The sequence below is a fragment of the Lampetra fluviatilis genome, chromosome 63, assembly GCF_964198595.1.
Source record: "Lampetra fluviatilis chromosome 63, kcLamFluv1.1, whole genome shotgun sequence".
Classification (NCBI taxonomy): domain Eukaryota; kingdom Metazoa; phylum Chordata; class Hyperoartia; order Petromyzontiformes; family Petromyzontidae; genus Lampetra; species Lampetra fluviatilis.
The window spans coordinates 6,088,329-6,114,741 of record NC_136337.1 but is presented as its reverse complement, the minus strand read 5'-3'; the positions used below and the strand labels follow the sequence as shown (position 1 = coordinate 6,114,741).

The 26,413-nt window shown below is 54.2% G+C and overlaps 1 protein-coding gene across 1 annotated transcript in view; it reads left to right on the top strand.

The window, feature by feature from the left end:
• The first annotated feature begins 2,319 nt into the window (after positions 1 to 2,319).
• Positions 2,320 to 26,413, top strand: part of LOC144951732 (cadherin-13-like) — a 42,165-nt gene continuing 18,071 nt past the window's right edge. The window contains exons 1-5 of the mRNA XM_078882067.1: positions 2,320 to 2,951; positions 21,514 to 21,568; positions 22,386 to 22,423; positions 23,896 to 23,997; positions 25,731 to 25,886. Of these exons, the coding sequence (XP_078738193.1) occupies positions 2,913 to 2,951; positions 21,514 to 21,568; positions 22,386 to 22,423; positions 23,896 to 23,997; positions 25,731 to 25,886 (390 nt within the window). The 5' untranslated portion in view covers positions 2,320 to 2,912. The remainder of the gene's footprint in view (positions 2,952 to 21,513; positions 21,569 to 22,385; positions 22,424 to 23,895; positions 23,998 to 25,730; positions 25,887 to 26,413) is intronic.

Sequence of the window (26,413 nt, the reverse complement as noted above, 5' to 3'; positions counted from 1 at the left end):
CATCGTCACGCGTCATCATCGTCACGTGCTCCATCGTCGTCACGTGCTCCACCGTCGTCACGTGCTCTATCGTCACGTGCTCCATCATCATCACGTGCTCCATCATCGTCACGTGCTCCATCATCGTCACGTGCTCCATCGTCGTCACGTGCTCCACCGTCGTCACGCGTCATCATCGTCACGTGCTCCACCATCGTCACGCGTCATCATCGTCACGTGCTCCATCATCGTCACGTGCTCCATCATCGTCACGTGCTCCATCATCGTCACGTGCTCCACCATCGTCACGCGTCATCATCGTCACGTGCTCCACCATCATCACGCGTCATCATCGTCACGTGCTCCATCATCGTCACGTGCTCCATCATCGTCACGTACTCCACCATCGTCACGCGTCATCATCGTCACGTGCTCCACCATCGTCACCCGTCATCATCGTCACGTGCTCCATCATCGTCACGTGCTCCATCATCGTCACGCGTCATCGTCGTCACGTGCTCCATCAAGAACCAAATTAGAGTCGTACTCGGTGTGAAAGGTCCTCATTGTGACCACGTGGGGGGTGTGGGGGGGAGGGATGCCACATCAGAGACATGATGCGAGCGGCACGACACGACGGAGACACGGCACCGACGTTTCGGCTCACCGGCCAATTCTAGGACGGGGAGAGTGGAACGCAAGCTGCGTCACCCCACCACGTGACCCCCACCACGTGACCCCACCTCATCACCCCACCTCGTCACCCCCACCACGTGACCCCACCTCGTCACCCCACCACGTGACCCCCACCTCGTCACCCCACCACGTGACCCCCACCACGTGACCCCACCACGTGACCCCACCTCGTCACCCCCACCTCGTCACCCCCGTGGGGAGCGGTGGTGCAGCGGTTAGCGCTATGCTGCGCGATGAACCTGGCAACCCGGGTTCGATTCCCGCTCACGGCCAACACCACCAGTGACGATTATCTGAACCGGTCCTGGGCGTCCCCTAGGTCGACTCAGCCTGGAATGAGTACCTGGTGCGGTGTGTAGTAAACATCGCCACTGGGGAGACAAAGGCGGCCGGGCGTGGTGTTTGGCCAACCACCCCCTCGTGTGCCGTGCCAGCCTTCACAGGTGCTACTCGCAAACAGCACTTGCCCCAACAGTCTGTAACGGCTACACGGGGAATCTCTGTCTTTGTGTTGTGTATGAGTGTGCAAGTGGTGTGTATGAGTGAGTGTGTAAGCGATGTGTGTATGAGTGTGAATGTGATGTGTGAAAGTGATGTGTGTGTGAGTGTGTGTGAGTGATGTGTGTATGTATGAGTGTGTATGAGTGTGTATGTATGAGTGTGTATGTGTGTGTATGAGTGATGTGTGTGTATGTGTGTATGTATGTGTGTGAGTGATGTGTAAGTGATGTGTGTGTATGTATGAGTGTGTATGTGTGTGTATGAGTGATGTGTGTGTATGTATGTATGTGTGTGATGTGTGTATGTATATGTATGGGTGTGTATGAGTGTGAAAGTGATGTGTGTGTGTATGAGTGGTGTGTGTATGTATGTATAAGTGTGTATGTATGAGTGTGTGAGTGTATGTGTGTATGTATGTGTGTGTATGAGTGATGTGTGTATGTGTGTATGTATGTGTGTGAGTGTGTGAGTGATGTGTATGTATGTATGTATGAGTGTGTGTGTATGAGTGTGTGAGTGTGTGAGTGATGTGTGTATGTATGTATGAGTGTGTGTGTATGAGTGTGTGAGTGATGCGTATGAGTGTATGAATGTGAGTGTGTATGAGTGTGTAAGTGATGTGTGTATGAGTGTGTATGTATGTATGTATGAGTGTGTGAATGTGTGTATGTGTATATGTGTGTGTGAGTGTGTGTAGTATGAGTGTGTATGAGTGTGTGTATGAGTCTATGAGTGTGTGAGTGATGTGTGTATGTATGTTTGAGTGTGTATGTGTGTGAGTGATGTGTGTGAGTGTGTGTATGAGTGATGTGTGTATGTATGTTTGAGTGTGTATGTGTGTGAGTGATGTGTGTGAGTGTGTGTATGAGTGATGTGTGTGTATGTATGAGTGTGTATGTGTGTGAGTGATGTGTGTGAATGTGTGTATGAGTGTGTGTGTGTGAATGTGTGTATGAGTGATGTGTGTGTATGTATGAGTGTGTATGTATGTATGTATGAGTGTGTGAATGTGTGTATGAGTGTGTGAGTGTGTGAATGTGTGTATGAGTCTATGAGTGTGTGAGTGATGTGTGTATGTATGTATGAGTGTGTATGTGTGTGAGTGATGTGTGTGAGTGTGTGTATGAGTGATGTGTGTGTATGTATGAGTGTGTATGTATGTATGAGTGTGTGTATGTATGTATGTATGAGTGTGTGAGTGTGTGAGTGATGTAACTACCAGCGCGTGCCGCAAGCCCCCTGCGTGTGTACGCGTGGCGTCTCCCATCCCGACTCAGCCCCTCGCCATCCCCCACGACCCCCACGCAATCCCGCACCTCGACACAACAACCCACACTCGCTCGCAACTCGGAGCAGCAGTAGCAGCAAGCAGCAGCAGCAAGCATCAGCAAGAAGCAGCAGCAGCAAGCAGCAGCAGCAGCAAGCAGCAGCAGCAGCAAGCAGCAGCAGCAAGCAGCAGCAGCAGCAAGCAGCAGCAGCAAGCAGCAGCAGCACCAGCAAGCAGCAGCAGCAGCAAGCAGCAGCAGCAAGCAGCAGCAGCAGCAAGCAGCAGCAGCAAGCAGCAGCAGCAGCAGCAAGCAGCAGCAGCAGCAAGCAGCAGCAGCAAGCAGCAGCAGCACCAGCAAGCAGCAGCAGCAAGCAGCATCAGCAGCAGCAAGCAGCAAGCATCAGCAGCAGCAGCAGCAAGCAGCAGCAGCAAGCAGCATCAGCAGCAGCAAGCAGCGAGCAGCGTGACGATGTCTCGCCGTGTCACCACGCTCCTCGTTACCCTGCAGGTTCGTTATCCCCTCTTCACTCTTCATCCACACCTCTTCACCACCACCACCACCACACCTCATCACCATCATCATCATCGATGTCTGTCGCCAACGTCTCGAAGCCGTGCAGAGTGAATACAGGCGGGGAGCGGTGGCGCAGTGGTTAGGGCGGTGGTGGTTTACGCTGCTGCTGTTGCTGTTGCTGCCTCTGAACGAGCAGCAGCAGCAATCGCTGTAAGGGTTGGTGGATCACGCACGGATGGGTTGTGGGTGGGTGGGTGTCGAGGGGGAGTCGTACCCCTGGACGAGCCGAGACAGCCGTGAGAGCAAGGCGGACTGATCCGTCTATTCCATCTGCACGGGCGGGGGATCGAGCGTTGCTCCCTCGCACAAGGCGTGGGGTTTCCGCCGGGTGCTCCCGTTTCCTCTGCCCCACGTGAACGCGATGCGGTGCGGCGGTGTGTGCCTTTAACTTCCTTCGCACCGTACGTTAAGCGGAGGTGCGAGAAAACGAACGACCAGACCGGGCACTGCCTTTGATAAGGAGACCGGCGACGATGATGACGATGGTGCCGTTTGTATCTTTAGATCTTTACTATCCATTGTTGAAATATTACAAAGTACGTTTTTTTGGGGAGAAAAAGTGGGGTAACTTTCGATGCTGTCGGAACGAATCGCAAACCTGTCAACCCCTTATCAGTGCCCTGCCTTATTTACAGACCAATTCAGATGTTATTGGTCACCCCGTGCCGCTTAGAAATCTCAACGTTCATCCTACAAAGTCCCATCACAAGGGAGACACACAAACAAATAGACACAAATGTTGTGCTCGTATTGAAACCGCTGTATGCCGTATGGACCTGAAAACGCAGTTTCCCCAGTACAAGAATACGGCTAAATCGGATGGGTTGACAAGTATGCTACAATACACCACACACTACACTATATACTACACTATACATTACACTATAAACTACACTATACACTACACTATACACTACACTAACCACTACACTATACACTACACTATACACTACACTAACCACTACACTATACACTACACTAACCACTACACTATACACTACCTACACTAACCACTACACTACACTATATACTACACTATACACTACACTATACACTACACTATACACTACACTATACACTACACTATACACTACTTTACACTACACTAACCACTACACTATACACTACTATACACTACACTATACACTGCTATACACTACGTAACACTACGTAACACTACGCTACACTACACTATACACTACACTACTATACACTACACTATACACTACACTATACATTAAACTATACACTACACTATACATTACACTATACACTACACTATACACTACACTACTACATACCTGTCAACCCCTGATCCAGTGCCCTGCCTTATTAGGGACCACGTGCATTTCCTCTCCTCGCTGAACGGCCAAATCACCGTGGCGGCCGGTTTCGAGGCATCAGCAACGTACCCGGTGGCTAAGAGAAGGATGAGGAGGAGTAGGAGGAGGGTGGTGGTGCTGGTGGTGGTGCTGGTGGTGGTGCTGGTGGTGCTGGTGGTGGTGCTGGTGGTGCTGGTGGTGGTGCTGGTGGTGGTGCTGGTGGTGCTGGTGGTGCTGGTGGTGGTGCTGGTGGTGCTGGTGGTGGTGCTGGTGGTGCTGGTGGTGGTGCTGGTGGTGGTGCTGGTGGTGCTGGTGGTGCTGGTGGTGGTGCTGGTGGTGGGGCTGGTGGTGCTGGTGGTGGTGCTGGTGGTGCTGGTGGTGGTGCTGGTGGTGGTGCTGGTGGTGGTGCTGGTGGTGCTGGTGGTGCTGGTGGTGGTGCTGGTGGTGGTGCTGGTGGTGGTGCTGGTGGTGCTGGTGGTGGTGCTGGTGGGGCTGGTGGTGGTGCTGGTGGTGCTGGTGGTGGTGCTGGTGGTGGTGCTGGTGGTGGTGCTGGTGGTGGTGCTGGTGGTGCTGGTGGTGGGGCTGGTGGTGGTGTTGGTGGTGCTGGTGGTGGTGCTGGTGGTGGGGCTGGTGGTGGGGCTGGTGGTGGTGCTGGTGGTGGTGTTGGTGGTGCTGGTGGTGCTGGTGGTGGGGCTGGTGGTGGTGGTGCTGGTGGTGCTGGTGGTGGTGCTGGTGGTGCTGGTGGTGGTGCTGGTGGTGGGGCTGGTGCTGGTGGTGCTGGTGGTGGTGCTGGTGGTGGGGCTGGTGGTGGTGCTGGTGGTGGTGCTGGTGGTGCTGGTGGTGGGGCTGGTGGTGGTGTTGGTGGTGCTGGTGGTGGTGCTGGTGGTGGGGCTGGTGGTGGGGCTGGTGGTGGTGGTGCTGGTGGTGCTGGTGGTGGTGCTGGTGGTGCTGGTGGTGGTGCTGGTGGTGGGGCTGGTGCTGGTGGTGCTGGTGGTGCTGGTGGTGGTGCTGGTGGTGGGGCTGGTGGTGGTGCTGGTGGTGGTGCTGGTGGTGGTGCTGGTGGTGGTGCTGGTGGTGGTGCTGGTGGTGGTGGTGGTGCTGGTGGTGGTGCTGGTGGTGGTGCTGGTGGTGGTGCTGGTGGTGGTGCTGGTGGTGGTGCTGCTGGTGGTGGTGCTGCTGGTGGTGGTGGTGGTGGTGCTGGTGGTGGTGCTGGTGGTGGTGGTGGTGCTGGTGGTGGTGCTGGTGGTGGTGCTGGTGGTGGTGCTGGTGGTGGTGGTGGTGCTGGTGGTGGTGCTGGTGGTGGTGCTGGTGGTGGTGCTGGTGGTGGTGCTGGTGGTGGTGCTGGTGGTGGTGCTGCTGGTGGTGGTGCTGCTGGTGGTGGTGGTGGTGGTGCTGGTGGTGGTGCTGGTGGTGTTGGTGCTGCTGGTGGTGGTGGTGGTGGTGGTGCTGGTGGTGGTGCTGCTGGTGGTGGTGCTGCTGGTGGTGGTGGTGGTGGTGCTGGTGGTGGTGCTGGTGGTGGTGCTGGTGGTGGTGGTGGTGCTGGTGGTGGTGCTGGTGGTGGTGCTGGTGGTGGTGCTGGTGGTGGTGCTGGTGGTGGTGCTGGTGGTGGTGCTGCTGGTGGTGGTGCTGCTGGTGGTGCTGGTGGTGGTGCTGGTGGTGGGGCTGGTGGTGGTGCTGGTGGTGGTGCTGGTGGTGCTGGTGGTGGGGCTGGTGGTGGTGTTGGTGGTGCTGGTGGTGGTGCTGGTGGTGGGGCTGGTGGTGGGGCTGGTGGTGGTGGTGCTGGTGGTGCTGGTGGTGGTGCTGGTGGTGCTGGTGGTGGTGCTGGTGGTGGGGCTGGTGCTGGTGGTGCTGGTGGTGCTGGTGGTGGTGCTGGTGGTGCTGGTGGTGGTGCTGGTGGTGGGGCTGGTGCTGGTGGTGCTGGTGGTGCTGGTGGTGGTGCTGGTGGTGGGGCTGGTGGTGGTGCTGGTGGTGGTGCTGGTGGTGGTGCTGGTGGTGGTGCTGGTGGTGGTGCTGCTGGTGGTGGTGCTGCTGGTGGTGGTGGTGGTGGTGCTGGTGGTGGTGCTGGTGGTGGTGCTGGTGGTGGTGCTGGTGGTGGTGCTGGTGGTGGTGCTGGTGGTGGTGCTGCTGGTGGTGGTGCTGCTGGTGGTGGTGGTGGTGGTGCTGGTGGTGGTGCTGGTGGTGGTGCTGGTGGTGGTGCTGCTGGTGGTGGTGCTGCTGGTGGTGGTGGTGGTGGTGCTGGTGGTGGTGCTGGTGGTGGTGCTGGTGGTGGTGCTGGTGGTGGTGCTGGTGGTGGTGCTGGTGGTGGTGCTGCTGGTGGTGGTGGTGGTGGTGCTGGTGGTGCTGGTGGTGGTGCTGCTGGTGGTGGTGCTGCTGGTGGTGCTGGTGGTGGTGCTGGTGGTGGTGCTGCTGGTGGTGGTGCTGGTGGTGGTGCTGCTGGTGGTGGTGCTGCTGGTGGTGGTGCTGCTGGTGGTGCTGGTGGTGGTGCTGGTGGTGGTGCTGGTGGTGGTGCTGCTGGTGGTGGTGCTGCTGGTGGTGGTGGTGGTGGTGCTGGTGGTGCTGGTGGTGGTGCTGCTGGTGGTGGTGCTGCTGGTGGTGGTGCTGCTGGTGGTGGTGCTGGTGGTGGTGCTGGTGGTGCTGGTGGTGGTGCTGGTGGTGGGGCTGGTGGTGCTGGTGGTGGTGCTGGTGGTGGGGCTGGTGGTGCTGCTGGTGGTGCTGGTGGTGGGGCTGGTGGTGCTGCTGGTGGGGCTGGTGGTGCTGCTGGTGGTGCTGGTGGTGGGGCTGGTGGTGCTGGTGGTGGGGCTGGTGGTGCTGCTGGTGGTGCTGGTGGTGGGGCTGGTGGTGCTGCTGGTGGTGCTGGTGGTGGGGCTGGTGGTGCTGCTGGTGGTGCTGGTGGTGGGGCTGGTGGTGCTGCTGGTGGTGCTGGTGGTGGGGCTGGTGGTGGTGCTGGTGGTGCTGGTGGTGGTGCTGGTGGTGGGGCTGGTGGTGCTGGTGGTGGTGCTGGTGGTGGGGCTGGTGGTGGTGCTGGTGGTGCTGGTGGTGGGGCTGGTGGTGCTGCTGGTGGTGCTGGTGGTGGGGCTGGTGGTGCTGGTGGTGGGGCTGGTGGTGCTGGTGGTGGTGCTGGTGGTGGTGCTGGTGGTGGTGCTGGTGGTGGTGCTGGTGGTGCTGCTGGTGGTGCTGCTGGTGGTTGTTAGACCGCATCACGCAGAAGCGCAGTTCGAGACTTGCCAGTGGCCGAGCTGCGGCGTCGCCACCACCCCAACACGAAACGCACCCACCCCGCCACACCCAGCCCACACCCCGCCACACCCAGCCCAGCCACACCCAGCCCACACCCCGCCACACCCAGCCCAGCCACACCCAGCCCACACCCCGCCACACCCAGCCACACCCAGCCCAGCCACACCCAGCCCACACTCAGCCCACACCCAGCCCAGCCACACCCAGCCCAGCCACACCCAGCCCACACTCAGCCCACACCCAGCCCCGCCACACCCAGACCAGCCACACCCAGCCCACACTCAGCCCACACCCAGCCCAGCCACACCCAGCCCAGCCACACCCAGCCCACACTCAGCCCACACCCAGCCCAGCCACACCCAGACCAGCCACACCCAGCCCACACTCAGCCCACACCCAGCCCAGCCACACCCAGCCCAGCCACACTCAGACCAGCCACACCAGGCCAGCCACACCAGGCCAGCCACACCCAGACCCCCTACACCCAGGTGACCCCACACCCAGGCCAGCCACACCCAGCCCACACCCAGCCACACCCAGCCCACACCCAGCCCACACCCAGCCACACCCAGACCAGCCACACCCAGGCCAGCCACACCCAGCCCACACCCAGCCCACACCCAGGCGACCCCCCACACCCAGACCAGCCACACCCAGCCCACACCCAGCCCACACCCAAGCGACCCCCCACACCCAGACCAGCCACACCCAGCCCACACCCAGGTGACCCCACTCCCAGACCAGCCACACCCAGCCCACACCCAGCCCATACATAGCCCACACACATCCCAGCCCACACTCAGCCCACACACAGCCCACACCCAGCCCAGCCCAGCCCACAGTCGGCGGCTCGTGCACTCCGCGACTTTGTTCAGCGCTGCTCGCTCGAGGGCGGCGCTTCCCAGGGGATGGGGCAGAGGAGGGGGGTGGGGGGAGGAGGAGGAGACGGGGGGGGGGTGGAGGAGGTAGGTGGGGAGGAGGGGGGGAGTAAGGGGGGTGAGGAGGAGGTGGGGGGGAAGAAGATGGGGGGGAGGAGGGGGGGAGAGAGGGGGGTGGAGGGGGTGGAGGAGGGGGGAGGAGGGGTGGAGGAGGGGTGGAGGAGGGGGTGGAGGAGGGGGGAGGAGGGGTGGAGGAGGGGGTGGAGGAGGGGGTGGAGGAGGGGGGAGGAGGAGGGAGGAGGAGGGGGTGGAGGAGGGGGTGGAGGAGGGGGGAGGAGGAGGGAGGAGGAGGGGGGAGGGGATGGAGGGGGGGGTGTAAGAAGGGGAGAGAAAGGGGGGGGGAATGCCTGGAGTAGCCGACCCCACCCAAAGACAAAGATCCCCCGTGTAGCCTTCAAGCAAAGAGGGACTGTCAAGTGTCAACCTGCGACTCCGCGTGTGTGGAGCCTCTTCAAGGACCGCAGCTTCGTTGCCTTTATTTATTTATTAGTGAGCCACCACCACCACGGTCACGTGGTCACCACGTTGAGTTGGAGGCGACCCGAGTTCGATTCCCATCCGCGGCGAAACCAACACGAGGGAGGGCGATTGTCTTGAACCGGTTCCTGGGCCTACCCTCCCCGCCCCCCTCTAGGTCGACTCGGCCTCAAACGAGTACCTGGTTGCGGTGTGCGTTAAACGTCGCCACCGGGGAGACAAAGGCGGCCGGGCGTGGTTCTGGCCACCCCACCCCCCTCGCGTGCTGTTCCGGCCTTCATAGGTGCTACTCGCTAACAGCACTTGGCCCTACCGTGTGTTAAAGGCTATACGGGGGGTCTTTGTCTTTGCATGTATGTTCTCTCGCCCCCCCCCCTCTGCACGGGTTTCCTCCGAGTCTCCGGTTCTGTCCCACAACTCAAAAAGGTCGAGAGGACGGAGCTGGTCAAAGCCACATCCCCAATGCTGAGAAACTACCTGCACATTACTCGGTGGGGCGATGTGAGTCTATGGGTAGTGTTAGTCTATGGGTAGTGTTGAGTCTATGGGCAGTGTTGAGTCTATGGGTAGTGTTAGTCTATGGGTAGTGTTAGTCTATGGGTAGTGTTGAGTCTATGGGTAGTGTTGAGTCTATGGGTAGTGTTAGTCTATGGGCAGTGTTGAGTCTATGGGTAGTGTTGAGTCTATGGGCAGTGTTGAGTCTATGGGTAGTGTTAGTCTATGGGCAGTGTTGAGTCTATGGGCAGTGTTGAGTCTATGAGTAGTGTTGAGTCTATGGGCAGTGTTGAGTCTATGGGTAGTGTTGAGTCTATGGGCAGTGTTGAGTCTATGGGTAGTGTTAGTCTATGGGTAGTGTTAGTCTATGGGTAGTGTTGAGTCTATGGGTAGTGTTAGTCTATGGGTAGTGTTAGTCTATGGGTAGTGTTAGTCTATGGGTAGTGTTAGTCTATGGGTAGTGTTAGTCTATGGGTAGTGTTAGTCTATGGGTAGTGTTGAGTCTATGGGTAGTGTTGAGTCTATGGGTAGTGTTGAGTCTATGGGTAGTGTTAGTCTATGGGTAGTGTTAGTCTATGGGTAGTGTTGAGTCTATGGGTAGTGTTGAGTCTATGGGCAGTGTTGAGTCTATGGGCAGTGTTGAGTCTATGGGTAGTGTTGAGTCTATGGGTAGTGTTGAGTCTATGGGTAGTGTTGAGTCTATGGGTAGTGTTAGTCTATGGGTAGTGTTAGTCTATGGGTAGTGTTAGTCTATGGGTAGTGTTAGTCTATGGGTAATGTTAGTCTATGGGTAGTGTTAGTCTATGGGTAGTATTGAGTCTATGGGTAGTGTTGAGTCTATGGGTAGTGTTGAGTCTATGGGTAGTGTTGAGTCTATGGGTAGTGTTGAGTCTATGGGCAATGTTGAGTCTATGGGTAGTGTTGAGTCTATGGGCAGTGTTGAGTCTATGGGCAGTGTTGAGTCTATGGGTAGTGTTGAGTCTATGGGTAGTGTTAGTCTATGGGCATGGTTGAGTCTATGGGTAGTGTTGAGTCTATGGGTAGTGTTGAGTCTATGGGTAGTGTTGAGTCTATGGGTAGTGTTGAGTCTATGGGTAGTGTTGAGTCTATGGGTAGTGTTGAGTCTATGGGCAATGTTGAGTCTATGGGTAGTGTTAGTCTATGGGCATGGTTGAGTCAATGGGTAATGTAAGTCTATGAGCAATGTAAGTCTATGGGCAATGTCCGTCTATGGACCCACATCGCAGACCACTGCAAAACTACACGAACTGTCTCTGAAGCCCTTTCGTCGTGGGCAGGGCTCCTGCCCAGAACACCGCTGAGCCCGCGTGTAGAAGCGTGGTGAGGTGACGACCCCATCCCTCTCAATCCCTTATCAGCAGTGCCCCTACATTATTACAGAACAATCCAGACCGATTCTTTTGTCAAGGCGCTCTTCCCCCTCCAACCCAGCAGCTTAAATATATGCTCCAAGCCTGGTGGTGTTTCATTCAGACGCTGTCTTTCCGACAGACCTGTTCTTCACCTGAGGACGGCTGCTTGCGTTGTGGCCGAAACGTCGTGAGAATAGTATTTTATTATGTTTGATTTTTATTATTTTATTATTTACCTTCTACGCGACTTTACCGAAAGAACCAAGAAGATGAATCCAGACCGTATTGCTCACCCCGTGCCCTTTATACATCTCAGCGTTCATCCTGCAAAGTCCCATCACAAGGAGAGAAACACAAACAAAACAGGACCCTGCGGGGTGGGCTGGTAGGAACGAATAACCAAATAATATAAACATAATGTATTATTACACTTGTTAAGCCAGGAAAGCCCCACTGAGTCTAAAGGTTTTTGTAGGGTCCTGCCAAGTGTTTGCAGTAGGGGGCGATGTTGATACACGGACGGACGGACGGACGATATAATCTATTGGTGGTCTGGTCCACTTCGTTCCTACCAGTATAAGACACACATCTTCGTGCCCGCATTGGAACGGCTGTACGCCATCCTACGGACCAGCAAACTCAATGTCCCCTGTACAAGGACACGGGCTGCACCGTGTGGGTTGACATTGTGATTTGTCACTTGGCACGGCGGCACCTAAAGGGCTGTTGTTGTTGTTATTGTTGTTGTTGTTGTTGTTGTTATTGTTGTTGTTAGTGTTGTTATTGTTGTTGTTATTGTTGTTGTAGTTGTTATTGTTGTTGTAGTTGTTATTGTTGTTGTTGTTGTTGTTAGTGTTGTTATTGTTGTTGTTGTGATTGTTGTTATTGTTGTTGTTGTTATTGTTGTTGTTATTGTTGTTGTTATTGTTGTTATTGTTGTTATTGTTGTTGTTATTGTTGTTGTTGTTAGTGTTGTTATTGTTGTTGTAGTTGTTATTGTTGTTATTGTTGTTGTTAGTGTTGTTATTGTTGTTGTTGTGATTGTTGTTATTGTTGTTGTTGTTGTTGTTATTGTTGTTATTGTTGTTGTTATTGTTGTTGTTATTGTTGTTGTTATTGTTATTATTGTTGTTATTGTTGTTGTTATTGTTGTTGTTGCCCCAATCGCATCGTCGTTACGCTCAACCGGTCTCGAGCATTTATCGCTGTCGGGGTGCGATCCGCGAGGGCAAAACCGCGGCCACTCATCAGCCTGGCAGTGGCAGTCGCCCCTCTCTCTGTTCTCAGGATCACCTCGCTCGCTCCAAGCGGAATTACAATAACACGTGGCACGCAATCGATAGTTTCATTGAAAACTTTTGAATTTCAAACTGCGTTGGAAATAAGTCGTTGTTGTTGTTGTTGTTGACGCTGCTGTTGTTTGTTGTAGCTGACACTGTTGTTGTTGTTTGTTGTTGACACTTGTTGTTGACACTGCTGTTGTTTGTTATTGACACTGTTGTTGTTGTTTGTTGTTGACACTTGTTGTTGACACTGCTGTTGTTTGTTGTTGTTGACACTGTTGTTTGTTGTTGACACTGTTGTTGACACTGCTGTTGTTGGTTGTTGACACTGTTGTTGTTGACACTGCTGTTGTTGGTTGTTGACACTGTTGTTGTTGACACTGCTGTTGTTTGTTGTTGACACTGTTGTTGTTGACACTGTTGTTGTTGACACTGCTGTTGTTGGTTGTTGACACTGTTGTTGTTGACACTGCTGTTGTTGGTTGTTGACACTGTTGTTGTTGACACTGCTGTTGTTTGTTGTTGACACTGTTGTTGTTGACACTGCTGTTGTTTGTTGTTGACACTGTTGTTGTTGACACTGTTGTTGTTGACACTGTTGTTGTTGACACTGCTGTTGTTGGTTGTTGACACTGTTGTTGTTGACACTGCTGTTGTTGGTTGTTGACACTGTTGTTGTTGACACTGCTGTTGTTGGTTGTTGACACTGTTGTTGTTGACACTGCTGTTGTTGGTTGTTGACACTGTTGTTGTTGACACTGCTGTTGTTTGTTGTTGACACTGTTGCTGTTGACACTGTTGTTGTTTGTTGTTGACACTGTTGCTGTTGACACTGCTGTTGTTTGTTGTTGACACTGTTGCTGTTGACACTGCTGTTGTTTGTTGTTGACACTGTTGCTGTTGACACTGTTGTTGTTTGTTGTTGACACTTGTTATTGTTGAAAACAAATCTCACGGGGGGAGGGGCAAGGTAGCTCCCCTGCCCCCCCCCTCCACGCTCGGCACGCCGCCGCTACGGGAGGTACCGGCCGACTCTCCCCGTGCTGCCCACGATGGAGTTCCACTCTGAGCGGCATGACGAGCACGTGGTGGTGGTGGTGGAGGAGGTGGTGGAGGTGGAGGTGGTGGTGGAGGAGGTGGTGGAGGTGGTAGTGGAGGAGGTAGTGGAGGTGGTAGTGGAGGTGGTGGTGGAGGTGGTGGAGGTGGTGGAGGTAATGGAGGTGGTGGTGGTGGTGGTGGAGGAGGTAGTGGTGGTGGTGGAGGTGGTGGAGGAGGAGGTGGTGGTGGTGGAGGTGGTGGAGGTGGTGGAGGTGGTGGTGGTGGAGGAGGTGGTGGAGGTGGTAGTGGAGGAGGAGGTAGTGGAGGTGGTAGTGGAGGTGGTGGTGGAGGTGGTGGAGGTAATGGAGGTGGTGGTGGTGGTGGTGGAGGAGGTAGTGGTGGTGGTGGAGGTGGTGGAGGAGGAGGTGGTGGTGGTGGAGGTGGTGGAGGTGGTGGAGGTGGTGGTGGTGGAGGAGGTGGTGGAGGTGGTAGTGGAGGAGGAGGTAGTGGAGGTGGTAGTGGAGGTGGTAGTGGAGGTGGTGGAGGTGGTGGAGGTGGAGGTAATGGAGGTGGTGGTGGAGGTAGTGGTGGTGGTGGTGGAGGTGGTGGAGGTAGTGGTGGTGGTGGAGGTGGTGGAGGTAGTGGTGGAGGTGGTGGAGGTGGAGGTAATGGAGGTGGTGGTGGTGGAGGTGGTGGAGGTAGTGGTGGAGGTGGTGGAGGAGGTAGTGGAGGAGGAGGTGGTGGAGGTGGTAGTGGAGGTGGTAGTGGAGGTGGTGGAGGTGGTGGAGGTGGAGGTAATGGAGGTGGTGGTGGAGGTGGTAGTGGAGGAGGTAGTGGTGGTGGTGGAGGTGGTGGAGGTGGTGGAGGAGGTGGTGGAGGAGGTGGTGGAGGAGGAGGTGGTGGTTGTGGAGGTGGTAGTGGAAGAGGAGGTAGTGGAGGTGGTAGTGGAGGTGGTAGTGGAGGTGATGGTGGACGTGGTGGAGGTGGTGGTGGAGGTGGTATTGGTGGTGGAGGTGGTGGAGGTGGTAGTGGAGGAGGAGGTAGTGGAGGGGGTGGAGGTGGTAGTGGTGGTGGAGGTGGTGGTGTAGGTAGTGGATGTGGTTGTGAGATGTTAACTACCTCGCCTGGTAGACACGAGGTTGTGGGTTCGATCCCGACCCTGGCGCGTGGAATATTCTCCGGGTCCTCCGGTTTTTCTCTCTCCACATTTAGAATCAACATCACCACGCGTGTCGAGTATGTGGCTACTGCTGTCCACGTGTGTGTGGTTCGTCAACAATGGAAGTTATCGGATAAGGAACGAACATCTAAGAGAGAATGGCTTCACGACGTGACAGATTTATGTTGGCAAGATGCGGCCACCACCATTTGAGCCATATCGGCACGAGACAGAGGAAAGTGAAGACAAATGTGCAGTTGACATGGACCGTGGTGATGATGATGACGACGACGACGATACATTTCAACGGGATAATCCACTTTCGTTGACCCAACATTCGTGATAAAAAAGAAAAAATCTCCCGGTGTGGCCTTACCTGGTCAACAAAAAATGTATAAAAAAAACACAAAAATCTGTTTCGTAAATAGTTGCGTTCCCGAGAATCAGGAATTGGCTCCGTGCCGCGTGGTGGTGGTGGTGGGGGGGGGTGTTGATTTTGGTTGCGCATGCTTCACGCAGCGTCCGTGTGATGCGAAGCCCTTACATGGGGAACGCTGTGAGCCAGCCACTCCTCAGAGAGAGGGGGGTGGTGGTTGTGAGTGATGTGGGTGGTGGTTATGGGTGGAATCCTCTTCTCATATTTGGAGTTATCCACGCCGCCGCGGTCACAAAGACAAAGATCCCCCGTGTAGCCTTAGAAAGGCAGGGCAAGTGCTGCCCGAGATTGAGGTCACGTGTGAATGGGCCACCTATGAAGGCCGGTACAGGTTGGCACACGAGGGGGTGGGTGGCCACAGCATCCACGCCCGGCCGCCTTTGTCTTCCCAGGAGGGGAATCAATCTCGGGTCGCCGGGTTTGTAGCGCGGCGCGCTAACCGCTACACAACAACAACAACAACAACCGCAAATCGACACTAAGTGGCGGTGATGTCACCACGGCGCTTGTGCCAAGCTACGTGCACGTTGAGGCCACGTGAAGTTACACAAAGATAAAGATCACCCGTGTAGCGTTAACAGACTGTTGGGGCAAGTGCTGTTAGCGAGCGCCTACGAAGGCCGGCACGGCACACATAGGGGTGGGTGGCCAGCACCAATCCCGGCCGCCTTTGTCTCCCTAGTAGCGATGTTTACACACCGCACCAGATACTCATTTGAGGCTGAGTCGACCTAGGGGAGGCCCGGGACCGGTTCAGATAATCGTCACCGGTGTTGGGTCGCCAGGTTCGTAGCGCAGCAGCGCAGCGCGCTAACCGCTGCACCACCGCTTCCCACGAAGTTAGACAGCCACTCCCCAGACACACACGGACACACACGGACACACACAGACACGGGGCCCTCTGGGAGTAACACTGCATCGGCAAGTTCGCTTGCAATCTTGAACAGATGAATACAATCACCGCCGCGCTCTCCGAGTTTGTTGCAAGACGGAGCGGGAATGTAAAGGCGCGCTTCGAAATGTGCCAATGGAGTTATCGAGCGGTGTATTGACTATGGCTGATGAAGGTGATGGTGATGGTGGTGACCACCATCACCACCACCACCATCATCGAGCGATGGCGTAGCGGGTAGCGCTGCGCTGCGCTACGAACCCGGCGACCCAAGTTCGATTCCCGCTCACGGCCAACACCGGTGACGATTATCTGAACCGGTCCTTACGACTCAGCCTCAAATGAGTACCTGGTGCGGTGTGTAAACATCGCTACTAGGGATACAAAGGCGGCCGGGCGTGGTGCTGGCCACCCAGCCCCTCGTGTGTCGTGCCGGCCTTCATAGGTGCTTGCTAACAGCACTTGCCCCTATAGTCTGCTCAGGCTATACGGGGGATCTTTGTCTTTGATGATGGTGGTAGTGGTGGTGGTGATGATGATGATGATGGTGGTGGTGGTGATGATGGTGGTGGTGATGATGGTGGTGATGATGGTGGTGATGATGGTGGTGATGATGGTGGTGATGATGGTGGTGGTGGTGATGATGATGGTGATGATGATGGTGGTGGTGGTGGTGATGATGATGGTGGTAGTGGTGGTGATAATGATGGTGGTGGTGGTGATGATGGTGGTGGTGATGATGATGGTGGTGGTGGTGATGGTGGTGGTGGTGATGATGATGGTGGTGGTGATGGTGGTGGTGATGATGGTGGTGGTGGTGATGATGATGGTGGTGGTGGTGATGGTGATGATGATGGTGGTGGTGGTGATGGTGGTAATGATGGTGGTGGTGGTGATGGTGGTGGTGGTGGTAGTGGTGGTGATGATGATGGTGGTGGTGGTGATGATGGTGATGATGATGGTGGTGGTGGTGGTGATGATGGTGGTAGTGGTGGTGATGATGATGGTGGTGATGATGATGGTGGTGATGATGATGATGATGGTGGTGATGGTGATGATGGTGGTGGTGGTGATGATGATGATGGTGATGATGATGATGATGGTGGTGATGATGATGATAATGGTGGTGATGATGATGATGGTGGTGGTGATGATGATGGTGATGATGGTGGTGGTGGTGATGATGATGGTGGTAGTGGTGGTGATGATGATGGAGGCAACACGGGGTGTATGGTGCACGTGGCAAATCTGAAACACACCCGAACGGACACACACAGAGACCACACCCATTGACCACACAGACAAAGGTCCCCCGTGTAGCCCAGCGACTGTTAGGCCAAGTGCTGTTTGAGAGTAGCACCGCCTATGAAGGGTGGAACGGCACACGAGGGGGTTGTTGGGTTCGGTGGCCAGGACCACTCCCGCCCGGCCGCCTTTGGGAACGTCCATAAATGACGTCACGCGATTTTGGACTGATTGTTTACCCCCCCCGCCCCCACAAAAAGTCAGCCCCCCCCCTCAATTATGACGTCACAAAGCTCTGCCCCCCCCCCAAAACCATATTTCCATTTTGAAAATAAAACATGCTTCAAATCGCTTTAAACTATTGTCATTGTAGTGCGTATTTAATGTGGCGCTGCACTCTGATGTTATAGGAGTGTTGTTAAAAAAATTATATATTTATTTAAAGTTGCGCATTTTGATGTGACGTCACATTTCTCAAACACCCCCCCCCCCTCGTGACACATCGTCACAAATGTCTGATCCCCCCCCCCCCTAGGTGCGTGACGTCATTTATGTTCGGCCCCTTTGTCTCCCTTGTGGCGATGTTGTTGTCACTTGACACGTAGCGTCAGTTACTCGTGTTTAAGGCTGAGTCGACCTAGGAGAGAGCCAGGACCGGTTCAGATAATCGCTGGCGGTGTTGGCGGCCGCGAGCTAGAATCGAACTTGGGGGTCTCTGGCCCAGGGTTCGTAGACGCGGCGCGCTAACCACTGCGCCACCGCTCCACAAGACAAAGGTCCCCCGGGTAGCCTCAAATGACTGGTGGGGCAAGTGCTGTTAGCGAGTAGAACCTGTGAAGGCCGGCACGGCACACGAGGGGGTGGGTGGCCAGCACCACGCCCGGTCGCATTTGTCTTCCCAGTGGCGATGTTTACTACACACCGCACCGGGTACTGATTTAAGGCTGAGTCGACCTACATACGCACGCACCTACACACACACACGTACACGCATACACACACGCGCATACCCAAACGCACACACACACGCACCCACACACACACGCATACACGCATACAAACATACACACACACACGTACATACATACACGCACACACACACGTACACACACACACACGCGCATACACAGACGCACACACACAGATGCACCTACACACACACGCACCTACACACACACACACGCACACACACACACGCGCATACGCACACACACACACACAAACACACACGCGCACACACACGCACACACGCGCACACACACGCACACACGCGCCTGAATAAGGGCCGCCTTTGTCTCCCCACCATTCACGGCCACGCGCGCGCCCCGCGCAGCGCAATTGCAGCTCCGATTAGTGCCGTTGGCTACGTACGGCGCGAAAGAAGTTCAACGTACTGTCCACACAAAGATCCCCCGTGTAGCCTTAACAGACTGTTAGGGCAAGCGCTGTTAGCGAGCACCTATGAAGGCCGGCACGGCACACGAGGGGGGTGGGTGGCGAGCACCACGCCCGGCCGCCTTTGTCTCTCTAGTGGCGATGTTTACACACCGCACCGGGTACTACTCATTTGAGGCCCAGGACCGGTTCAAATAATCGTCACTGGGTGTTGGCCGTGAGCGGTAATCGAACCCGGGCCGCCAGGTTCGTAGGGCAGCGTAGCGCTAATCGCTACACCACCGCTCCCCATACACACACTGACACACACAGACACATACAGACAGACAGACACACAGACACACACAGGCACACACACAGACACACACAGGCACATACACAGACACACACAGGCACACACAGACACACACAGGCACACACACTGACACACACAGACACACACAGGCACACACACAGGCACACACAGACACACACAGGCACACATACAGACAGACACACACACACACACACAGGCACACACAGACACACACAGGCACACATACAGACACACCCACACAGACACACATACAGACACACACAGGCACACACACAACCCGACGAGGGATGGCGTTGCTCCGAGTGGAGCAATGACGGAGCGAGCAGGTGAATGAGCAGGTGGGTGAGCGAGCGAGTGGGCGAGCGGGCGGGCGGGCGAGCGAGCGAGTTGATGCGCGACACGGCGGCAGAGATTGATGTGTGGCGCCTGGGTGGCTGATTGCGTGAGCTGACGGGTGCGAGCGAGTTCGAGTTCGTTCGAGTTGATGTTGCGCAACCGGGCGAGCGAGCGAGTCTCTGGAGGTCGCGGCGAGGGTTGACCTCTGTCAGGGTCGCTGGGCGGGTGGGTGTCTCGTCATGCCTGGGGGACCTTCTGGGCATCCGTGCGTGGTATAAGGGGCCGTCCATAAATGACGTCACGCACCTGGGGGGGTGGGGGGGGGTCAGACATTTGTGACGATGTGTGACGAGGGGGGGGTTGAGAAATGTGACGTCGCGTAAAATGCGCAACTTTAAATAAATATAGACAACACGTTCTACTTCATTAAATTGACTTTTAAAAAATGTTTTCTCCTACAACATCAGAATGCAGCGCCACATTAAATACGCACTACAATGACAATAGTTTAAAGCGATCTGAGGCATGTTTCATTTTCAAAATGGAAATATGGTTTTGGGGGGGGGGGGGGGGGCAGAGCTTTGTGACGTCATATTTGAGGGGGGTCTGACTTTTTGTGACGCCGTGTGACGAGGGGGGGGGGTCAAAAATCGTCCAAAATCGCGTGACGTCATTTATGGACGGCCCCTAACTCCTCCGCGCGCGTTGATTTTGTCTTCGATTAAAGTAAAACTAAAATGTGTTTTTATTTTAGCAGGTAAGGACCCTGCTTAGCTATGTATAGCTGTTTTCCAGAAGCAACTTGGCTATCACAAATGATAGCTCAACGAAGTGGCTTATCACCATCATCATCATCACGTGGACATTTCTAGCAGCCAAATACTCGAAAACGTGTGGTCACGTTCAATATAAAATGTAGCAGGGAAAACACCGCAGGACCCGGAGAAAAATCTACGCGACCACGGGTAGAGAGAGAGAGAGACACGCAAACTCCACATATACAGCAGCAGGCATCGTCAAGGTCGGGATCAAACCCACGAACCTCCTGTATACCAGGCGAGGTAGTTAACATCTCCTAGCCACCGTGATGATGATGATGAGATACATTGCAAACTCCAAATATACAGCAGGTATCGTCATCGTCAGGGTCGGGATCGACCCCACGACCTCCTGTAGACCAGGCGAGGTAGTTAACATCTCCTAGCCACCGTGATGATGATGAGAGACGCAAACTCCAAATATACAGCAGCAGGCGTCAGGGTCGGGATCGACCCCACGACCTCCTGCACACCAGGCGAGGTAGTTAACATCTCCTAGCCACCGTGATGATGATGAGAGAAAGAGACACGCAGACTCCAAATATACAGCAGCAGGCGTCGGGGTCGAGATCGACCCCACGACCTCCTGCAGACCAGGCGAGGTAGTTAACATCTCCTAGCCAATGTGATGATGAGAGACACCGCAAACTCCAAATATACAGCAGCAGCAGGCGTCAGGGTCAGGATCTAACCCACGACCTCCTGTACACCAGGCGAGGTAGTTAACATCTCCTCGCCATCGCGGCGCTGAGTGCATCTGGACGCGGGCGTGGTTCCCGTTATGGCAGCACGTGGAATCAATCACACGGGGAATGTGGCTGTTTGGCTGCGCGTGTATCTTGTGTGTGTGTGGGGCTGTGTGTGTGGGGTGTGTGTGTGTGTGGCTGTGTGTGTGTGGAGCTGTGGCTAAAGAACAGCAAGTTGGCACAGTAGGGGGCACAGGTGGTGCATCAGCCAGTCATCTCGGTCATCTCGGTCAGTCGACCCGTGGCACCTGGGTCTGCCCCGTGACCTCCTGCCAGCGGGCGTTCGACACTTCACGTGGCCTCAAGGTGCACATGGCCTGGCACAAGCGTCGTGGTGACGTCACCGCCACTTAGTGGCGAATGGCGGTTGTTGTTGTGGGGCTGTGTGTGTGGGGCTGTGTGTGTGGGGCTGTGTGTGTGGGGCTGTGTGTGTGTGTGGAGCTGTGTGTGTGGGGTGTGTGTGGGGCTGTGTGTGGCTGTGTGTGTGTGTGGAGCTGTGTGTGTGTGGGGCTGCGTGTGTGGGGCTGTGTGGGTGTGGAGCTGTGTGTGGGGCTGTGTGTGTGTAGGGCTGGTTGTGTGTGGAGCTGTGTGTGGGGCTGTGTGTGTGTGTGTGGAGCTGTGTGTGTGTGTGTGGAGCTGTCTGTGTGTGGTGTGTGGAGCTGTGTGTGTGTGGGGCTGTGTGTGTGTGTGTGGCTGTGTGTGTGGGCGTGGGGCTGTGTGTGTGTGGCTGTGTGTGTGGGCGTGGGGCTGTGTGTGTGGGGCTATGTGAGTGTTGTGCGTGGTGCTGTGTGTGTGTGTGGGGCTGTGTGTGTGTTGTGCTTGTTGCTGGACACCCACCCCCTCGTGTGCCGTTCCACCCTTCATAGGCGGTGCTACTCTCAAACAGCACTTGCCCCAACAGTCGCTGGGCTACACGGGGAACCTTTGTGTTTTCCAATGGGTGTGTGATGCCTCTGTGTGTGTGTGTTTATCCGTCCGGGTGTGTTTCAGATCTGCCACGTGATCGAGTCTTTAGCACCGTACGCCCCACCACGATGCCTCCAAGGTAACAACATCATCATCATCATGAGCCGTGGTCGATCTACTGCTGGATGAAGGCATCCTCCTTCTCCCTCCCCAAGCCACCATCGGCTAACCTCCAACAATAGCCGTCTCCGTCGTGAGCGAGCGTGCGAGGAGCGGTGGCGCAGCGGTTAGCGCGCTACGCTACGAACGCGGCGACCCAAGTTCAATTCCTGCTCTATGGCCAATAAACCAGTGACGGCTATCTGGCCCTCCCCTAGGTCGACTCAGCCTCAAACGAGTAGTCGGTGTGGTGCGTAGGTGAACATTAGTTCAGTTTATTTATTAGGTATAGAACAAAGTCACTGGGAGAGACAAAGGCGGTCCGGCATGGTGCTGGTAGCCACCCACCCCCTCGTGTGCCACGGTGCCGGCCTTCATAGGTGCTGCTACTCGCTAACAGCACTTGCCCCAACAGCCTGTTACAGGCTACACGGGGGATCTTTGTCTTTTCTTGTGCCGGTCTTAATTGTGGGGAGTGGTGGCGCAGCAGTTAGCGCTACGAACCCCGGCGACCCGAGTTCGATTCCCGCTCACGGCCACCAACAACATCGGTGACAATTATCTGAACCAGTCCTGGGCCCTCATCTAGGTAGACTCGGCCTCAAATGAGTACCCGGTACGGTGTGTAGTAAACATCGCCACTGGGGAGACAAAGGCGGCCGGGCGTGGTGTTGGCCGCCCACCCCCTCGTGTGCCGTGCCGACCTTCATAGGTGCTGCTACTCGCTGGCAGCACTTGCCCAGTTTATTATGGAGGCTACACGGGGGATCTTTGTCTTTGTCTGTGTATGTCCTCAGGATCTGCAGATCCGTCTGACAGGCTGGGCTGTGAATGGGTGAGTACCTCCTCATATCACCATGGTAACGGTGGTTGGTGGTGATGATGGTGTTAATGATGGTGATGCTAGTGATGGTGGTGGTGTTGATGATGTTGGTGATGTTCATGGTGGTGATGATGATGTTGATGACGGTGATGGTGATGTTGGCAGCATGAGTTTATGGTGGCGATGATGATGGTGGCGGTGTTGATGAAGTTGATGATGGTGGCGATGTTGATGATGATGTTGGTGGCGATGTTGATGATGGTGGCGGTGTTGATGAAGTTGATGATGGTGGCGATGTTGATGATGATGTTGGTGGCGATGTTGATGATGGTGGCGATGTTGATGAAGTTGATGATGGTGGCAATGTTGATGATGATGATGTTGATGATGGCGGCGGTGTTGGCGGCGTGGGTAGATGATGGCGATGTTGATGAAGTTGATGATGGTGGCGATGTTGATGATGGTGGTGATATTGATGATGTTGATGATGGTGGTGATGTTGATGAAGTTTATGATGGTGGCGATGTTGATGATGGTGGCGATGTTGATGATGTTGATGGTAGCGATGTTGATGATGTTGATTATGGTGGCAATGTTGATGAGGGTGGCGATGTTGATGTTGATGATGGTAGCGATGTTGATGAAGTTTATGATGGTGGCGATGTTGATGATGTTGATGATGGTGATGATGTTGATGATGGTAGCGATGTTGATGATGTTGATGATGGTAGCGATGTTGATGATGTTGATGATGGTGGCGATGTTGATGATGTTGATGGTAGTGATGTTGATGATGTTGATGATGGTGGCGATGTTGATGATGTTGATGATGGTAGCGATGTTGATGATGTTGATGATGGTAGCGATGTTGATGATGTTGATGAGGGTGGCGATGTTGATGATGTTGATGATGGTGGCGATGTTGATGATGTTGATGATGGTGGCGATGTTGATGATGTTGATGATGGTAGCGATGTTGATGATGTTGATGATGGTGGCGATGTTGATGATGTTGATGATGGTGGCGATGTTGATGAAGTTTATGATGGTGGCGATGTTGATGATGTTGATGATGGTGGCGATGTTGATGATGATGTTGATGATGGTGGCAATGTTGATGATGTTGATGATGGTAGCGATGTTGATGATGATGTTGATGATGGTGGCAATGTTGATGATGGCGGCGATGTTGATGAAGTTGATGATGGTGGCGATGTTGATGATGATGTTGATGATGTTGATGAAGTTGATGATGGTGGCGATGTTGATTATGTTGATGATGGTGGCGATGTTGATGATGGTGGCGATGTTGATGATAAAGCTGATGATGGTGGCGATGTTGATGATGTTGATGGTGGCGATGTTGATGATGTTGATGATGGCGGCGATGTTGATGATGTTGATGATGGTGGCGTTGTTGATGTTGATGGCGGCGATGTTGATGATGTTGATGATGGCGGCGGTGTTGGCGGCGGCGTGAGCAGGCGGCACCGTTCAATGCCAGGAGGAGCAGGAGAGCCATCTTCGCCCCTGAGCTCCTGGTATCTGAGAATCAGCGGCCACCGTTCCCGCGTCGCATCGGAAAGGTCAGGCCCCCCCCTCTCGCTCTCCACACAAAACTCAGGGTGGTGTAGTGGCGGCGGCGGGGGGGGGGTAGTTCTAACCACTTAAAAAAAACCGGTAACCGTTTTGAGAACCGAACGTCGAGCAACGAACGCAAGCACGCACGCGGACGTATAAATAACACTGGTCAACAAAAAAAAAATTCTGGCCTGGACTTTTGCAGCTGTTCTAGACTAATTTCAGGGTGCTGATTCCAAATCTGATCTCAGATTTGCTCTATCACATCTCAATTTTATGCTATCGGCATACCCCATTTTCATTGATTTTACCCGAAATTAACTCTGTCACTTATGATTGCAAGTTGTTGCGAGTCAGTGACTGCTTTAGTGTTAAAATATGGTGCTGCGTTTTTAGGATAGTGTGTTTATAATATAATTGTATGTAGATATCCACATTTATTTAATATTTTTCTTCTGCAGTTTTTATTGAAAATGCAATATTTGCTATCTCAAAAACCTAATGTGATAGACAAAAACCGATGCCAGATTTCGAATCAGCACCCCAACATTACCTTAAAACCGTTGGAATACCTTATGCCAGAAAAAAGTGTGTTGACCAGTGATATCATCAACATCCCTCAACAACTTCGAGCATAGACTACGGGCACGCCTGATCAGCAAAACTACCCAGTAGCCTCTCCTCCATGGAGCCTAACTCAAGCACAAAGATCCCCCATGTAGCCTGTAACAGACTGTAGGGGCAAGTGCTGTTAGCGAGCACCTATGAAGGCCGGCACGGTACACGAGGGGGTGGGTGGCCAGACAAAAACCGATGCCAGATTTGGAATCAGCATCCCAAAATTACCTTAAAACCGTTGGAAAACCTCGTGCCAGAAAAAGTATGTTCACCAATGTAATCCACGACGTAACCACACGGGGCCTTTTTGGCAGCGTCGAAGTATGAAAACTCAAGAGCAACTTTTACCCCTTCCTGGCAATGATCCACGAGGCCATTCCGACCCACCGACTCATTCTTCGCGTTAACGACCGTGCCGTCCACTAAGATCCCTCCAAAGCTGGGAAATGAAGGGAACCTGCAGGGGGTGAAGGGCCCGTACTAGGCAGGATGGTGGGTAGATGAAGGCCAACTTGAAGACGTGAGTTTTTAAAATCCTTTATATTAAGTTCACTTGCTTGCTTGCTTGCGCGCTTACGACCGTGCAAATCTTTCGGTCGTTTTTTAACCCACTTCCCGTGATCCAATCGAGCTGACATTTTGCACACAGACTCGTTGTAGTGACAATTTTTTTTCGTGAATTTTTTTTCTCCATAACTTTACACTTTTTAGGAAAAAAATAATAATATTTAATTACCAATTGCTTAATGGTGGCAGGCAATCATCTGACCCATAGGTGGCAGCCATCTCAAGCCAGAGGACGAGAGGACTCTAGCCGCCACGCATATAAAGGATTTATAGTGAAAAACTTTGTTTTTACGGGTTAATTTTTTTATTTTAAAAATGGTGCCAACGACTCGGATTTATCGCGTGAGTGATATGCACGTACCTACGCATGCGTGCCTACATACACACGTGCGTCCGAACGTTCATTCGTCAGTGTCGGGGCGGCGGAGGCCTCCGTAAAACGACACGAGCGGCGGCGGGGGGGTGTTGGTTCGTTTTACTCGTTGGCCCGATAACCAACGAGGCGTGGAAACGTTTTTTTAAAAACTCGCCCGAACCTCCCGTGCCGCCCCAGGTGTGGAGGTCGAGCAACGCGGAGGACGGCCACAGGTTTACGCTGTCCGCGTCGGGCAGCATCGAGGACCCCACCCGGACGTTCTCCATCGACGCGACGTCGGGCGACGTCTACGTGCTCCGAGCCCTCGACCGCGAGCGCAACGCCACCCACCAGGCGCGGCATCCACACGCGTCCCTCCTGCTCCTCCCCGTGACGTCCTCCTCCTAGCACCCTCCTCCGCTTCTCGCCCCGCGTGATTGGTCGTCAATTGTTTAAGCGCGACCTCTTGCCTGGTTGTCCTCCGTTGCTACGTCTCTGCCTTCTGCGGTTCTCTTCGGTATTCTCAATGTCCTCCAATCTCAATGTCAAATCTCAATGTCTAATCTCAATGTCCTCCAATCTCAATGTCAAATCTCAATGTCAATTTCAATGTCAAATCTCAATGTCAATCTCAATGTAAAATCTCAATGTCAAATCTCAATGTCAAATCTCAATGTCCTCCAATCTCAATGTCCAATCTCAATGTCCAATCTCAATGTCCTCCAATCTCAATGTCGAATCTCAATGTCCAATCTCAATGTCAAATCTCAATGTCAAATCTCAATGTCCTCCCATCTTAATATCAAATCTCAATGTCAATTTCAATGTCCAATCTCAATGTCAATCTCAATGTCAAATCTCAATGTCAAATCTCAATGTCC